General features: G+C 32.7%; 1 protein-coding gene across 1 annotated transcript in view; it reads left to right on the top strand.

The window, feature by feature from the left end:
* Positions 1-11,262: 11,262 nt before the first annotated feature.
* The window catches only part of RFX6 (regulatory factor X6), a 66,985-nt gene continuing 58,942 nt past the window's right edge, over positions 11,263-19,305 (top strand). Inside the window, exons 1-3 of the mRNA XM_074264692.1 lie at positions 11,263-11,476; positions 11,821-11,980; positions 17,256-17,379. Coding sequence (XP_074120793.1) covers positions 11,263-11,476; positions 11,821-11,980; positions 17,256-17,379 — 498 coding nt within the window. The remainder of the gene's footprint in view (positions 11,477-11,820; positions 11,981-17,255; positions 17,380-19,305) is intronic.

The following is a 19,305-nucleotide window of genomic DNA, read 5'->3' as shown; positions in this document are numbered from 1 at the left end:
CATCTCATTGTTTAAATCAACAGTTTAAAAAAAAAACCATAGTGATAATAATGAAAATAAGAAAATAACCCAAATTTCTAATACCATTATAATTTAAGAAAAATCCTCAATAAGGAATCGAGGAGGTGGAATGGATACAGCAGTAGGTCTGTAGTCAAAAAGATGAGTTCAAATACAGTCTCAGGAAATTACTAACTGTGTGACCTTGAGAAAGTCACTTAACCATTGTCTGCCTCATTTTACTCAATGGTAAATGGTAAAATGGGAACCATAAAAGCACCCAATTCCAAGAGATTGTTGTGAATATCAAATGAACTGATATTTGTGAAATGCTTAGTGTGGTGCCTGATAGTTTTAGGTACTTACAATCTAATTTATTTTCATGAATGATTTCTTCTTGACATATTTTCACTGATTTCTTAATTTTTTAAGAAAGTAATGGGAATGACTCCCTAATTTTTCTTTCTTTCTCCCTTTCCCCCTTTCATTAGATACCTTTTATATTATATTGCTCTTTTTCAATGAAGAAACAAAAATGAACAACTAAAAACCCATATTCATTAGCTTTATTAAAAATACAAATACTTCTCTAAATTCATAGGAAGAATATTTTAATAGGGTGTATAATTTTCTATTCAATATTTCAATGTTCTAGTATCTTACTGGGTATTCAGAACCTTCCGGTGATTTAGTAGATGGTCTTCAAGAGTTATTAATGATTGTTAATGAATTTAAAAAATCATCGCTTTGGAGCCCACCTGATAACTATTCCATCAGCTAAGATAAACTAGTTCTCTTAAGTTGTTCAGTCATATGAGTCATGTCTGACTTTTTGTGTTCCCATTTTAGTATTTTCTTGGCAAAACTATTGGAGTGTTTGCTATTTCCATCTCTCATTTTTACAGATGAGAAAACTGAGGCAAAGAAAATTTATCATGAAGATAAGTCTTTTTGATTTCAAGCCTAGTACTTTATCCACTGCACCACCTATTCCTCATAAGAGGGACACGTAATATAGTCCATTGAACTTAGTTATAATAATAATAGCTTGTGTTTATATAGCAGTTTGAATGTCATTTTATGAGATCTTCACAGAATCCCTATTGAGTAGGTGCTATTATTAGCTCCAATTTACAAATGAGAAAACGGAGGCAAAGTGAGAATAATGATTTAGAGCACTTTTTTCATAACTTCTCACTTGTACCTTTTAGTTTCCCTGGTTTTCTTCAAGACTTAGCTCAATTCCTATCTTCCTCAAGAGATCTTTGTTGATATCCTTAGCTATTAATACTTTTCCATTTCAGAGCATCTTTCATTTATTTTATTTTAAAAAAAAACACACATCATCTATTTGTTAATAAAACTAGTAAATTTGACGTAAACCAGATTGCAAGTATTGAACCCTTTCAAAAAATTTAAATGACACAAACACAGTTCACACCAATTTTATGAAAAATTCAAAATGGGAATAAGTATACTTATTCAATGTATACATCAAAAAGAATTGTAATACTCATTTGTAAGATTAACTTATTACAGTTTTTATATCAGACTCCAATAGCTTTGAATTTCTATAATAGCACCTTCCATTTATTATAGCTTGAATGTATCTAGTTATGTACTAGTTATGTATGTATATTATTTATGTAGTATTTGTGTTTTTATGGCATTTCCCATCTCTTATAAATGTACATTTCTTGAGGGATGAAACTGCATCTTTTGACATTTTTTATATTCCCAGTGTTCAGATGGCATAGTGTCCAGCATATAGTTAAGTACTTAATAAATATTTGTTGAAAGCTTATTCGAGTGATTTACTCAAGGGAGAGAATCACACATACACGAATCTAATAATTCAAAGGGACCAGGCTGTTTATCTAGTACTGCCTGTACTTAGACTTTGCTAATGAACTTATTTCCAGGTTTCCTAAAGATAGTCAAAAATAGAAAACTTCTCTTTTCTCTTGGGGAATTTCCTCTCACTAATTCTAAGCTAGTATTTTCTAACAAAATGAAAAAATAATTATCTGAGGACAGAAACTTTGGTTTTTGTATTTTTATGTTCTGTGTGTATATGGCACAATAAATGTTTGTTGGATTTTTTTATAAGATCTTATCAAGTTGTTAGGGCTCAGAGAATACAATTCCCATATTTTATTCATCAGGAAACTGAGTCTTCAAAAAGGGAGGTGAGTTGTTCAAAATCACAGATAGGAAATGGTAGCCCAAACATTTGAATTCAGATGCTCTTTGTTTGCAGTATATTTTATCTTTATCTTTACATCATGCTGCATTGTGATACCAATACATAAGTCCCGGAGTAATTTTCTTTTGCCCCCATCAGAAAGCACATTTTTGTTGTCCCTGACATAGGGGGAATTTTCATAGCAATATTTGAAGTATTTATTAAACACTTATCATATGCCAAGTATTGTGCTTGTAATACTATAAAATTTTTGTCTTTCAAGAGTTATCAGCAGTTTTATTCTAATAAGAGAAGAACAAATGTGTGTGCACACACTCATGCACACAGCACACACATACACACACATGCACACACACAAACATATATTTATTTGGGAATGGTAACCAAGCACAGTATTTTTTCTTTTTCTTGAAAAGTCACAGGAATGCTGGATAGAGTCACAGGGGAATTGATAGACACATTATGAAACAAAGAAAATATTCATTTTAATTCAAAAGCTGTAGGGATGGAGATGAGGAGGAACATGGTGGCAGAAGATCAAAAAATGATCAGGATATAAAATGAAACATCCTGGGACTGGTTAGCTATAGCATACCATGGGAGACCCTCACTACTTAGGGCAATATTATCTAAGGGTAAGGTGTTTTAGAATTGAAAGCTTTGAACCCCTTAGGCATACTCTCTGTATGGATGATTCAGTTGCAGTGTGGCAGGAAAGAATTAATATTCTGGGAGAACACTCATATACACAAAAGTACATATACACAAAGGTTTACAAAAACAATGTGCCACCATTTCCTCTGGTAACATTTTTAGTTTATGAATTATTATTAATATTTAATATTTTTGGCAAGAATATTGGCCCATGATTTTAAGTGCATAGGAAATAAGTTATGGACTTAAAAAGTTTCCTGAGATATTAAAATGATTTGCTTGTGGTTTCATAGCCAGTATATGTCAAAGGGAGCTTGACGTAGGTCTTGTTGACTTCAAGGTCAGGCTTCTATCTCCCACTCCTGACTACCTCTCTATTTAACATTCATGATTGCCAGAAGGTCACCTGATTCATAAAGACTGAGAATCATTGAATAATCTCCTCTTTGTGATAAAGTGCATTGTAAAGATGAGTGATTGGATTTAGGAACCTTTGAGCAAAGAAGGAAAGATGACAAATAAATGCCTTGCTTACATATTTAGTCATGGGACCACAATCTAGAAATAGATATAAATATTGATCCATCCTATGTGTCCATATTTTACAAAAACGGTGTGATTTTAACAAAACTAATGATCTTATAAATAGAGGAAAATAACACTAGATTTGTTAAAAACAACAACAACAACAACAACTCTACATTTGCACATAGTAATAAGAAAACATAGACTATGTTAAAAACAACTATTATGATTTTTTTCATAATGGAATCATATACAGCTTTGTGATTTCTGAAGATAAAACATGCTCCTGCAGAATATCACCTCCTGCAGAGAGGTAATGAACTTAAAATGAAGAGTTAGACATATATTTTCAGATATGTCAAATGCGAGAATTTATTTAATTGGACCATGTATAAGGATTTTCTTTTTTTCCCCTCCATCTTCCTTTTTTTTTTTTTTTTTTTTTTTTTGTTCAATTCAGGGGAGGAGGAAAGTAGGATGGACAGATTTATATGAATTAAAAAAGATCAAATATGCCTCTTTGCAATTATTCCCATTATTGCTACTTGTTCTGGACTCTCATCTCAAAAAAAGATCCATTTTCTGTTTTGTATAACATCCTTTCAAGTACTTGAAGACACAAAGGCGTATTTATTAATATATGATAGAGATTAAGATAATACAATATCTGATTATCAGTGATAAGATATATGCGTGTCATTCTATATGATCTTATTTGTTTTAAAACTAGAGAGTTGTGACTATAATATGAATTATTACTGAATACAACAATATTATGTCAGTTCAGGAGATTTTTAGAGACTAATTGTGTGGTTTTTTTCCCTAATGTATTTTGTTTTGTCATTTTAATTATAAATATATCTCAGTGAAGATTTTCTTTCCTTAAAAGTAGAGGATATGGGCTGTTGAATAGGAAACCAAAAACATCAAACTCATGTCTATTTTAGAAGAAAATCATACAAGATAATAAAGATATTCATTTAACAGTAATTAGATCACATCCTATATTGCCAACATATACTTGTATATTGCTCTCCTGCTTCAAAAGTCTACTTCTTTTCTTTGTATCTATTTTTTTTCTCCCTCAAATGTCTTTAGAATGGCAATTAAAATAGAATAATCAGAAAGTCACATAAAAATCTTTACTCTTTTTTGAAATGTGCAATTAATTTTGGTCTAGTTAATTGCAGTGCCCTGTTATCACAAAGTATATCCTTTGAATTTTCCTAGTACTGAGGACAGATTTATGCTGAAGTACATCCATATTCTTGGCTGTACCCTAAATTAAGCAAATAGAACTAATTGCAAGGTACTGACCTAGAGCAAAAGGGAACAGTCTATGGCTATTAAATAATAAAATATCTTATCTGTGTAGGCATCAGACTTAAGCCAGTGGCCTCCTTCACACCACATTCTAGTAAAATGAATTAATTGTCAATGTTCACAGCAATACCTTTCAGGAATTTTGAAATACTGGTCTAATAGATATTTGAGTGTTACTATGGGATAGTGAAAAGTGCAATGAACTTATAGACAGAAGAGAAATGGTTTCAAATTCTGCTTCTGAGACTAACTCAGCTGCACAAATCATCTTATTTTTCTTTCATCATAAAATAAAATTAAATAATAATCATCAAGCTCAAATGAGATAATATATGCAAATCACATTGAACATCTTAAAGTAAGCTATTGTTTTTGTTCTAAGAACATATATCAATATAACTACCAGCTTTTCATTTGGCAAATGTGATCTGTCCAAGTGAAGGGAGAATTTTTTTTTCTATAAAACCTAGTATATGATTTCATCAGCACAGAGAACTTCAAAGCAAGAGCTTCCCTCCATCTATGTAGTCCAATTCTTGTTTTGCAACATAATAGTCTTAAAGAGTAACTAGAAATATTAAAAATATTTACCAAGTTCTCATAGGCATTATGCATCAGAGATGGGACTTGAACCACAATTTTAGAAGCCAGATTTCTAACTAATATGTTATAATGTCATTAATCAGCTGTGAAGTAACTTTTTTTCAAATCAGTTATTAAAATATATCATTTACAATTTAGTAATTCCTTTATTAATTGATTTTTAAAAGCCTTCACTATCAATTAAAAATAATACCCTATATAGATATATAAATATAAATACTGAATTTCCAAGAGAAAATGGCATTCTCTGATTGGGTTTACACAAGACAGTTGCATTGAATCAAAAGTAAGTTTTAATTCAATCAGACAAGCCAGATTTTTCTGTTCAGGATTATTTGGGTATATATTAGATTTCCCCCTCCCCTCTCCCCCCACCAATTAGTTCTCAAACATCGCAACATAACACTTCTTACTTAATTGAAAATTTTTGTTTATACCATTTAAATGTAAACAAAATTCCAACAGGCTTCAACAACTCAAAAAAGACAGGGTAGATTGATCTAATGAGTCAGACTTTGGGCTTCCATTTGTTCTGAATACCATATGGAGATAGCATGTTTCTCCCTGCCCACTATTCCCTTTTAATTCACATGGGTTTTGGGTTTTCTGAGAAAAGTTCCACTCACATAAAGGTCTTATTTATATATGGAAAATGAATTAGTACCTGCAATTTACTTCTGATCTTAATTGTTTGCAGAAATGAAATTAATTTCAAACTTACTTTTGACTGAAACATTTCATGTTTCTAATGAACATATAAATAACCCAGATGTAATTTATCTTTTTAATATAACTGAAATGATTTTAAAATATAACATATATTTATTATGACTAGACATATTCATTCAGATTATTATGACAATGTACGAAAGGATAATTCTTGTGTACTTAATATGATTGCCTATTGGTTACTTTTGTGTGCTGCCCAAATCCATTTTTCTTTTTTGCAATTACAAATAGATTTAATTTCATATTAAATAAGAGATACCAATTGACTGTGTCTTACTGGATTTGAATGGGAAAGTAGGTTGTTATTTACATGCAAAGAAAAAAACAATACTCTAGTAATGAATAAAGTTATATTAAGTTAATTAAAAGAGAAATTATAAATGTACTCTTCATTTCCCTCTTTTTTCATTGGTAACAACATAATAAAAGTACCTTTACTCCTCACCCCACTCCCAAATGTTTAAACTGCAGATATCCAATTGGAATAAAAACAACATAGACAACTTTGCCTCATGGGTTGAGTAGATATAGCTGTCTCACTATCTGTCCCACACATGAGAGCACAAAGATCAATGAAATCACACACTTTTTTATCAAAGTATGGAAAAAGAAAAATAAATTGCACTTTTGAATACTGATAATGCTTTTTAAATTAAAATAGTGGACCATTTCAAAGTTTAAATAATCCTTAGATATCATACTGTGCAGCCTATTTATTTTACAGATGAAATTAAAATTAAGAGAGTCACTTTGGTAAAACCAGATCTCAAATCCAGTTTTCTGACTTCAATTCCATTACTCTATCTTCTACATTATTCATTCTCATAAGGGAAGCCCCAGAAATAAAGAAATGAAATCAATTTATTCAACATTATTTGCACTAGGTGGTAGAATAAGCTACAAAGGAAAACATTCATTACAGACCAGTAGTTTACAAGCTAGTTAAGAGACTGGAACCCTGAAATGAATCTTAATAAAACACTTTTCTTATATAGTTACCTGAAGATTGTTATTCCCTGTAGCCTAATACTGAGAAGGGACTTGCTTCTTTGCTGAGGGTTAAGCTCTAAGAAATCTTTGCTTGGTAATAAATGCTTATTGACTGATTCACTGGTGCTTCTCTTTTGTACTAGACCAAATTCTTCCCTCAAAAGTGACTTAAAGTTGTGTATGTTTTATTTTAAATGTTGAGATTGTCCTTTTAGATTGAATCTAATATACAAATTTACACACATATAATATGTTTAAATCTGGAAGGGAACCTAGAAATAATCTGATCCAATCCTCTCATTTTATAGATTTCCAAGAAGATCCATCACATGGATGCCAACAGACAAAACTGGGAATTCAACGTAAAGTTCTCTGATTCCAGAACCAGAAGTTGCTGGAATTCTGTCTTCCCAGAAATCAGCTGGAATCAGGATCATTAAACATCTTTATTCTTGATCTTTTACGGTCAAGGTCAGGGGGTTAGGCCTAGCAACCTCACACACACCCCTCCCTCAAACGCCAGGAGAGACTGAGTCAGCTTCTTCGTCTCAATTCCTCTTCCTCCTCCTACTCCTCCCATACATATCACTTCCCCCTCTTTGTCCCACCAATCAAGTCAGCACAGAACAGCTGGGGAGGGTCAACCTTCAAACAAGTAAATAAGGAACTGTCCAATTGGCAATTAGTCTCACGTGCTTCATTATCGAAGTGCATTGCTCAGTTCTAGCCCTTTACAAGAAGTATTTCTATTGCCCATTTCTCCTATTTTAAAATATATTAGAACATACTTTCATTAAATGAAAATTAGTCTGGATATGTGTGTGTGTGTGTGTGTGTGTGTGTGTGTGTGTGTGAAAAAAGTCAAAGTAGCTACTTGGAATTTTAAATACAAAAAAAATCTGATTAATTTGTGTAAATTTCCTAATGAGATTGCTTCTTCTTTTTTTTTTTTTAATCTTGATGACAAATTTTTAATATACACATTCTTCAAAGAAATATCTGAAGGAAGTCATATGGCAAATAGAACAGATATCAATATTGCATCTGTAATACTGAATGTACTTTTTTTTTTATTTCATAGTTAACTTCTAAAATACAATTCCCTGAGTTATTGTTATGCAGACAAAATCCGACTTTGGCACATTTTTTACAGAATCTTTTTTTTTTTTTTTTTTTCTTAGAGACTTCAGGCTCATTAGTTAGTTAATTTTCAAAGTTCTTTAATTGATGAAACTCAGAGAATAAAATTTATTCCAATGATCACATCTTTCATCTCTCCAGCTTACTTCCATGAAATACTTAGAATATATAATCTGGTTGAAATGGCTGAATTCAGAGTTTAGGACAAAATAATCTTAAAGGTTGGAATGATCTTAGTGATTTTATTTAAATCAGTTTGCTAATTCCACCTATCTACCTCAAATTATAAGATACCAAAAAAATCATTTGTAAGACATCTGAAAAACTTCCACCTCAAAAAGAAAAAAGGAATTCTAATCAACCTGAATATTTCACTCCAGAGAGCCTATGAAAACAAGCAAACCCTTCTTGCCTCACATTTCCACTTTGTATCTGATGCTGATATGATAGACATAGATTATATGTTGTATAGATCCAGTCACAAGAGGGATTCCCTTATTGTGCTTAACATGTCCTAGTCAAAGGGTAGTTGGGTGAAGAACCAGGAGAATGTCTATCCAAATCTTATGATCTTATGTGACTTTGGACCATAAAAATAATAACATCCACACAGCATTTACTATGTACCAGGCACTCTACTAAGTGCTTTACAAATATTATCTCCTTTGATTCTCTCAAAAATCCTGGGAGGCAGACACTAATATTAGCTTCATTTTATGGTATAGGAAACTAAAGTAACAGAGGTTAAATGACATGCTCAGAGTCACACAAATAGCAAATATCCAAGTCATAACACTCTCCACTGAGTGACCTAGCTACTTCTAAAAACTGTGATTTGAACAAAATAAATCTCTTTTTCCAGGTTGTGGTTTCCTCATTTGTAAAGGGAGGATGTGTTGAAGTAGATCATCTCTATGACTTCTTCTATCTCCAAGGTTTTGTTTCTTTGAAAAAGAATATGTTAATATATGTTAACATATATTAGTATTAGGATTCACTAAATATAAAAATTCTGAGGCTGTTACATGAATATATAAGAAACATACCTGATTTGTTATAGCAATCAGGGCATTTTTTGGGGAAATACCAGTTACTAGGCAAAGATTTAGGAGGCAGCTTGAAGGAAAAAAGTGGTATCTCTCTTCTGAGTCATATATGGAAATTCTTTCTTTTTGACAAAGGCAACTGTTGAGATGGACAGGGTAGATCACAAGAAAGCTCACTTGTGGTTATAGTCCTGAAAACATTCCCTGTGCCCCAGAGTTCCTGGTCTTTACCACTGTAAGGATTGGCGTGGGAAGTGGTCCTTAGGAGAAGAGTATCAAGGCCACTAAAGGGAGATGTGTTCATAGGGGCCATTCTACGATGAAGTAAAGGAAGTAAAAAGCTTGAAGTCATTGGAGGCAGTAAAGTACCTCTTTGCATGTTTGACTCCATGGCTTCTGGGTCTGCCAGCAGCTAATAAGAAAATTTGGAACATCTTTTCACATAGTCAGGTTAACGTGTTTTTCCAATAACCCTTTAATCAAGTAGATTGGACTAATTCTTATTTCTTTCAATTCTCCTTCCTCATCTTCTCTCTTCTTGTGTGTATGTATGGATGTGTGTGTATATATGTATATATGTGGTATATAGCCAACCATAAAAGCACATACAAATTCACCATGCACACATGTCTTTCAGGTTTTGGTATAACTTTTCTCTTCCAAGATGGACCTTGATGTTCACTCTTAAGCAAATATTATTCATACAATTTGGAAGAATATTGTTTATGATGCCAACATCTTTTCTCACTCTTTGTCCTCATCCCTACACACATTTTGGTCCTGGGCATATATGACTGTGGTCAGAAAGAGTAGATTGTCCTCTGTTCAAGAGAAAAATGAGATGAGATGAGATGAGATGGAGTGTCACCCAGGATACCTATCTAGCATTTCCATTACTTAAAGCTTGTTGTATCAAATCCAGTTGAGTTAAACTGATTCTAATTAAAGTGAAAAGTCATCCAGAATCTTCTTAAATGATTTATTTCAATACAAGAAGTAGAAAATAATAGAAAAGGAAATGTATCATATGATAACATTTTATATGACATGATATCATATCAGATGATATCATATACTCACAAGCCCCCTATTAAACCAGAGATTAGACAATGATCGCCTCAGGGTAGAATTAGACTGAGAACTAGGAGACCAGAGACACCCACCTCAGCAACCCACACAATCTGAAATAATTGTCTTTCCAAGTTAATCATTAATGTCTCTAGGAGCAGGAGCAGGGTGGATCCCTGGGATGTGAGACTTCACTCAGAGTTTCCCCCTGCTCGGTCTGGCTGGCCCCAGTGTGATTAACTCTGTGTGTGTGTGTGTGTGTGTGTGTGTGTGTGTGTGTGTGTGTGTTTTGGGAAGGGGACTAAAAGAAGGAGGAAAAAAGGAAGAAAAAGCAGAGGAGTCAGGAAAAAAAGGATAATGGGGAGCACGGAAAAACAAGTCAAGGAAGAGCTTGGACTAGAGAGTCTCTGAGGTTCCTTTCAGCTCAAAAATTCTGTCATCTGAGGAAAAGGAAGGGGATTAAGAGAAGGGAAAAGAGCATTAGGGGATATGAATTAATTTTTCCGGCCTGGATTGGGACTTCAGCACCAACAATAAGCGTGTACATGTTAGGTCAGGCATCCTTCCCCAGCCAGATAAAGGACTTCTTAAAGTGATGCGTAACTGTAGCTGTCTCTTTCCAGTTGCTAGTCTGCAGGGAGCACGCAGACTTCCAAAGTAGTAGCAGGATTAATTTCTAAGTAGTCGATACCCCTTTCCCTGGAGAACTAACTTGATTCATCCATCTGGGACGTCCTCAAAGTAGCTGCCTCCACTCTTTATACAAGCTTCATTTTCCAGTTTTCCTAAAATACTTCTTCAGGCGAGGTCACCAGACTCGGATTCCGAAGCCACTACCCCATCCCGAAGCCTATTTCACCCCACCCATCACCCTGATCTCCGCCCCTTTCCCTGTCTCCGCCCACAGACCCATCTCGTAGGGTCCCAACTCCGTGATTTTGTCTATATGGGCGCCCGTTGCGCCTCTGAACTATGTCCATGAAGAGAACTCCCAAGGTTCCGGAGCGGGAGGGCGTCTTCCTGCAGGGACAACCTTCTCCAAAAGTTACTCCCGGGCTCCAACAGGAGGGATGCTATGTAGAGCTGCTGACCAAGGGCTTGCTCGCCTATCCAGAGGAAGGGCAATCTGTAAACTCTCGGGGTATCGGGGAGGAAGCAGAAGAGTCGGGGCTGTCGGTTGGAATCAAAGCAGGTGAGCTTTCAGACTTTCAGGGGCTGACACTGGGATCTTGATAGTGGATTGTAGTCCTGAGCGTGCAGAAGAACCTGGAGTTATTTCTGCTTGAATATAGGACCTATTTACATAATATTACAAATAGAGGATCAAATGCATCTAGCATATGTTTCTTAGTATCGGTTTATGCATACATCTATATACTGCAGAAGGATGCTTTTAAACTAGAGACGGAACTATAGAGTTATCATCCTCTGCAATTACTACTCACACCAGTTGAGGAGTATAGTCAATTATAAACCAAATAATTGATGTCATGAAGTGCTTTTCTTAATTTCTCAAAATGTATTTTTCCTAATCAGAAATGCACCTCAGCAATGATCAACTTTCTTCCTCATCCGAAGAGGATGCTGATATTCAAGATAATAAAGTGAAAGCACCTGAGCCGCATTTGTCCCAGAAGAAAACCATCACCCAGATCATGAAAGATAAAAAGAAACAGACACAGCTCACTCTGCAGTGGTAAGGAGATTATAGAGTACAGGTATACCTTTATACATCTGTACTACTCAAAAGTCTAATGTTTTCATTTCTTTTCTTTTATCTGTTCTGAAGAACAGTTTGAGAGCTAAACAGGCTATCTCTATCTTTAAAAAACCATCTGATTTTTTTTTTTGTACAAAGTAAAAGTAGACAATAGTACAATATAATTTGCAATAAAACATAAGAAACTTCACTTTCATTTTTGAATGCAAGAATTTTTCTATTTAATTATGTAAAAAGCATATAAAATTTCAGGTTCTGTATATTTTAGGTATTATCATTAACACAGCACACTTTTTTTTTTGCTTTTATCTTGCTTAAACTGTAACATTTATTTTCATCCAAAATTTCCAGAATATGCAGTCTGCATTTATTTTTTAAATAGTTTGTTTAAAAATATAACTCATTTAGGTAATAGGGTTATATTAATAAAGACCAATCCTATTGAACCTTAGCTGCATCCCTGGAATGAAAAATTATGGATGGCATATGGGATTGAAAATGAAAGTATTCAAGATTGAAGGAGGTAGAGAGAGAGGATATTCATTGAGGTTGAGTTAAACCTGGGTTAAAATTCAGGCTTTGCCATTATTATTTATGTAACACTGGAGAAGCCAGTCAGGATCTCTGAACCTTAGATTTCTCACTTTAAAAATTAGAAGGCTGAATTAGATTATTTCTAAGATCCTTTCTACCTTTAAATCAGGATCCTATTTTGAAGTTCTTCCTATTAATTAAACTAATGAAATGTATTTTTGTTATCTGTGGCAACTGCTAAATATAAATTCATTTAGCTGTAATAATCACATATTAAAAAATGAATGTGGCAACTTTAAAAATCGGTCATTACCATGTGTTAGAGGAACATAGGAATTCAAAAGTAATAAGAGAATAATATAAAAAGACCATAGCAAAGATACCTATGTTCTTCTTTTATTATACTCTAACTTCTTGAACAAGTTTTTTTTTTTTAAGTTTACAATGCCATAAAGAACCAATATTTAAAGCATATGCTCAATAAACTTTTACAGTAAACATGTCTGAATGGGTTATTTAGAAGGGAAAAAAGAACTATTGCTAACATAACTGTGTGAAAAACTAAGACCAAAATTATTTTTACTTCAAATATTAAGTTAATATGTATGGAGAAAAGCATTTTGCTTCTTTATGAATTTTTTGCTTTACTTCAAAAAGACCTTGCTACCCACACATTTAAATTATTAATGAATAAAGAAATTATTAAAGGACAAGAAACAAACTAGTGACAAGAGAAGAGTTCACTCAGGGAGCTAAATGTTCTGCCTCTACAATGCCAGATATTTTAAACATATATCTGCTTGGCATAATGATTCTTTTTAGCAAGGCAAAAGGTATTTTAATAACATCTCCCTCTAATTTCTTATAATAAGATTCCTGATAAAAGACAAATTTTTACATCAAAAAAGAATTTTTATTTTTGAAATTTTTTCATAACTTGAATTAATTAATTAATTATACTTTGGATTATTACAGAATGAGGGTGAGAAGCACTGAATTGTCATCTTGGCAAAAGAAATCTGGTTGCCTTCATTACTTTCACTGAAGTATGCTGAAAACAAACAGTATATTAACTTTTAACATAGGCCTAAGTGATTTTTTTTTTAAAGAAGAAAGAGTAATGAATATCATAACTGATTTCTCATTTAAGTTAATAAAAATTTTAAATATTAATTTTTGGGACATTACACTCAATCTCAGGTCAAATTATTCCACAATAATCTTCTTACTTTTACAATAATGTAGATATCATTAATCTACTAGTTTAGGGAGGCATTATAGTATATGGGAATGAGTGTTGGTTTTGGAGTGGAAAACCTGGGTTTAAACCCTTATTAAGCCTTTAGTCTTTGTGAGCTTAGGCGAGCCATTTAATATCTCCTATCCTGAAGTGATTAGACTAAAGGATCTTCAAGGTCCTTTCCAGTTCTAAACTACAATTGTATGCCCATCCTAAGTTACTGATTTAAGTGATTTTTCCTGCCCCCTTATATTGAGTTTTTAGCATAATTGGAAACAGAATCAAGGTTCTGTGATTTATACTTAATTTTTTTTTCAGAGACAATCTGATTCAGTTCCTTCATTCTTGTTGTTTTACTAGTTGTTAAGTATTTAGACAGAGTCAATCTTCACTTTATTTGGGGTTTTCTTGGCAAAGATACTGGAGTGATTTATCATTTTCTTTTCTAGCTCATTTTATAGATGAGGAAACTGAGGCAAACAGGGTTAAATGACTTTTCCAGAGTCAAAATAGCTAAAAAGTGTCTGAAACTAGATTTTAACAGAAAGATCTCACATCCAGTACTCTATCTACTGTTATTCTTCATTTCATAAATGAAGAGACAGACCCAGGGAAGTTAAGTTATACAGCCAGTAAATTAGAAAGGTAAGATTTTGGTTAGGTTTATATTAGCAAATTCAAATCCCCATATGGATGGGGAAAAGTATTTTGCTTCCTTATGAATTCTTTACTTCACTTGGTGTTGTTTCATAATGATCTGTGCTTGAATTAAAGAAGAAATGGTACACCAAAGAATTTGAAAAAATACTTTGCTATCTACACATTTAAATAAACTCAGTCTTCTAATTTTAGAACCAAAGCATTGACCACTATGTTGCCCCTTGAATCTATATGTTCTTCATTTAACTGTTAATCTTCAAATATAGCTGACTCATTTTCAGTTACCAATGCTTATTAATAGTTTTTAATGTGTAGGACTGAAGTTACAATTTTTTACATTTGGAGTCCTTTATAGCAGGGCTTCTTAAACTTTTTCCACTTACAACTCCTTTTCACCTAAAAAATTTTTATGTGACCCTAGGTATATAAGGTATATGAAATAGATGTTCGAATTAAAACATTTATTGATAATAAATCATAATTTTATGACTCACATATTTAGTTATGAGACCTCATATGGAATCATGAATTATAGTTTAAGAAATTGGGCTTTATAAGGCATTTTATTGACCTAGAAAACAAGCTAGTTAGAACAGAAATTCACAGCACTTCTTACAAAAAATTGTGGAATTCATCAATCTCTTTCCAGGGTAGAAAGTCATGAGTTTATTTTTATTTAGTTCCTAAATTAATTCATTTTTTGTTCTATTATCTTTAAAATGTGAAATAATCTCTTCAAGGATTTGAAAAGAAAAGCAAGAGATGCAAGTATTGGCCATCTGTAAATCCAGGAAATCTTTAAAGTTGTTGGATCATGGGCTCATATGGCAAGAACTGGAAAAGGACCTTAGAGGTGTCTAGTCCAATGCCATCATTTTACTGATGAGGAAATAAAGGTCCCCAAAGTTTAAGTGACTACACAAAATCACACAGCTAGTAAGTAGCAGAGGCAGAATTTGACCTCTAGCTACTATGACTGGAATATACCTGTTCTTAATAGTTTTTTTCCCCAGAATATTCTTCAAAGCTGATCAGAAATATAGATGATAGTATGGTTTAAATGTAGTGATACTTTTACTTCCTTGGGAAATGTAAACTGGAATGCTTAATATGCTGTCCTCATTTATTTTTATGGTTGCTAGGTAGCACAATAGATAGAGTGAAGTCACGAAGATCTGAGTTCAGTTCTACTGCAAGTCACTTGTCCTCTTTCTGCTTTATTTTCCTTATCTAGAAGATAAAAATAGCATCTACTTCATAGAATCATCTTGAGGACCAAAAGAGATGACATATGTACTTAATGTATTTTATGCATAAATGTTATTTTTATTATTATTTTGTGGCATATAAAGCATAAAATGAAAGCAGATCTTTTAAAATAGTTTATTTTTATTTTTCAAGTCTGTTCCTCCTGAAACTTTTCTGGAACTGAGCAAAAAAAAAAACAAACAAACAAACCCAAAACACCTAAAAACCAGATTCCTCAATACATAGTTACATAATCTAGCAAAACAAATCCCATGTTAATCATGTCTTAAAACTGTCTATCTCTTTCTGCATTTTAAGTCCATTACCCCTCTGTTGGGAAGACAGAGGCATATTTCATCTTCACTCTTTTGGAGACTTGATTTATCATTGTGCTAATCAATGTCCTAAAATCTTTTAAAGCTATTTTTCTTTATTATGTTATCATTGTATAAATTCTTCTTCTAATTCTGTTCCCATTCCTCTACATTAGTTCATAAAAGGCTTCTAAGTTTCCTCAAATATTATTCATTTCATCATTCTTATATTGCAATCACATTTCATTATAATCATATCCCACAATTTGTGAAACCATTCCCTAGGAGGATGTTACTATGAAAAGAGCTGTTCAAAATATTTTTGTATATATAGAAAATTTTTCACTTAAAAAGTTTGGAGCAATAAACTCAGTAGAGATATAGTTAAGTTAAAGAGTATGCACAAAAAGGGTATGTACAGCTTGGTAACTTTCTGGGCATAGTTCCAATTTACTTTCCAGAATGGTTGGATTAATTCATAGCTCTACCACAAGAAAAATAGTGTGCCTGTCTTCCTACAATACTTTCAACATTTGTTGTTTTTACCAATATTATAGATATGGAGCAGAACATCAAAATCACTTTAATTTGAGCTTATTTCTCTATTTTTGATTTGTAACTTTTTTTTCATGTAACTGTTGATAGCTTGGATTTCTTCCATTGAAAACTACCTATTCATATCCTTTACCTGTATCCTAGACAAGAAAACTGAAGCAAAAAGAGAGTAGTGTCTTGCAACAGAATTTGAACTCAGATCTTCTTGATTGCAACTTAGCCATTGTGCCATTTAGATGCCATAAAAACAAATGAGTACACAGGAAAACTCCCTAGTTTATATATCTCTCAAGGAAGTAAAGGTATCTTAATTTTTTAGATATAATATCATCTATATCTCTGATCAAGTTTGAAGAACGCGTTATGAAGTTGAAGATAACTATTTTTAAAAAAAGGCTTTCTTTAGTCATAGTGACCAAGGTTCAAATCCTGGTGGGGTCATTTACTTGTTGCATGTTGTTGGGTAGGTTCCTTAACCTTTCAGGATGTTTATTTTTTCATCTGTCAAATTAGGGGGTGAGAATGTTGAAAATGCAGTTCTTCTAAGGGTATCTTTGAATAGTTTCTCTCTTCTAAGCAAAATTGAAAGTAGATAATAGTCACATGATCCTGTGATCTAGTACATAAGGAAAAAAAGGAGGAAATAGGAAAAATGGTTAAAAGTAATAGATATTTTTTCCAACATTACTATTCTTTATAGGCTTGAAGAAAATTACATTGTATGTGAAGGTGTGTGTTTACCACGGTGCATCCTCTATGCACATTATTTGGATTTCTGCAGGAAAGAGAAGTTGGAACCTGCCTGTGCAGCCACTTTTGGAAAGGTAACATACATACTTCTGTTCATACATCTGTATATCAAATGTCATATCATTTAATGAATTTTGTAGCACTCTACCTATGAAAATCTTACCATTTTTTGAGCATAAATGAGTCCTTTCGAGTAGATCCTCTGGAATAGTTTTGCATTTTGAAGCTTTCCTTTTTGGAGATGCTTAACCAAATTGAGTCAATATGGGGCAGTATAACAAATCAGGCTGTAAAGTTAAAAGATCTGGTTTCAAATATCATCTCTGATAGCTATGACTAGTATGATCTAAGGGAAGTCACTTAGAGTGAGCTTCAGTTTCTTTTTTATAATATGAGGAAATTGGTTTAAGATGGAATCTGGGGTTTCTTCCAATTTTAAATTTATGACACACTGAAATGTTGGTGAACTGTTTAAGGCAACTAAAGAAGTCAATATGGACTTTCCCAAGTCTTTTCCCTTGTCCCCTAGATAAGATTTTTTAAGTATGATGTATTGTTTCAAAAAGAAAATCTCTTTAGGGTTACTATGTCTGCATAGTCTGCAACTACCAATCAAAGTGGAGAGTGGAGATAAGTACCTAAATTACTCAAACATGAAATAGGAACCATGTATTTGCTGTTCATTAATTTCATTTGCATCTGACTTTTTGTGACCCCATTTGATGTTTTCTTAGTAAAGATAATGGAGGAGTTTTCCATTCATTCTCTATTTTATAGAGGAAGAAATTGAGGCAAATGGGAGTCTGACTTTCATAAAGTTATATAGCTAGAAAGTATCTGAGACTGGATTTGATTTTAGGTCTTTCTGACTACCTTACCCTACACTTTACTCATTGCATCACCTAGTTTTTCAGTTAGATTATTGATATTATCTAGAAATTTAAATAATTTAAAATAGTACATTATCTGAATGGTCTCCTCATATTTTCATTTGATTTCCTGTATATAGACTTGGAAAACTCCTAAAATTTTATAAGCTTTCTATTGGATTTTGCTCAATGTTCCTCACTTTAAAAAATAAGATGCTTTTTACCATATTGACAAAATTGGTTGCAATGACACGTAGAAACATTGAAATATTTGAGCCCTGCTATTTCATTGCCATCTCTAAAATCATAAAACAATGTAAATCTCTTAGGGAAAAAATCATTTTCATTGGGTTTCCAATGATATTTTGTATTATTGAAAAGTTTTGACATTCTGAAGAAGCCTGAGATCTAAAGTTTATATATTGTGAAAAATATGCCCTTTACCTATTTGAATTTGGATTTTAGATTATATGAGATACAAAATTTGTGACTCAAATCTTAAAAAAGTTTCTTCAGAATCTTTAGTTTCTTTATTTATTAAATAAATGGTCTGAATTAAATGATTTCTAAGGATGTTCTAAGGATATAGAATTCTCTTTTCTATGGAAAGTAATTCTCTAAATATTTAGCAACAATGGGAAAATTACTAAAAAAGGGAAAGATTTGTCTGATCACAAGACTTTTGATTGAAAAAAGATTTTAGAATTGATCTAGTTTCCTACTTCTCATTTTACAGATGAGAAAACAAATTCCAAAGAAGTTGTGATTTGCTTAAAGTAATACAAATAGTCAATAGGAGTGATGTGAACACAGATCATTGCCATGCCTTTTCTAATGTTTTTACAAGAAGCTATTACAGGAAATCAGAAAGGGAACAGCAAGGTTGGGAGTAGGAGTGGTTCATTAAAGTCTGGGGTTTGGGAAGAATCCATTGCAGCTGTATATAACTTCATACACAGAATGATGCTAAATAAAATACAAATCTTCTTGCCAAGAGGATAAACAAAGCAAGAATTGGTTTTTTTTGGCATGAAATGAAGGCTCTGAAACTACTGAGAATCTAAACAATTTGGTCTGTCTTTTAAATAGTGGTAATGGCATAGGAATACATAAATCTGAAAAGGCATAACC

The sequence above is a fragment of the Sminthopsis crassicaudata genome, chromosome 4 (assembly GCF_048593235.1).
Source record: "Sminthopsis crassicaudata isolate SCR6 chromosome 4, ASM4859323v1, whole genome shotgun sequence".
Lineage (NCBI taxonomy): Eukaryota > Metazoa > Chordata > Mammalia > Dasyuromorphia > Dasyuridae > Sminthopsis > Sminthopsis crassicaudata.
Note: the sequence above shows the minus strand (reverse complement) of the source record. Positions and strands in the feature narration are given on the sequence as shown.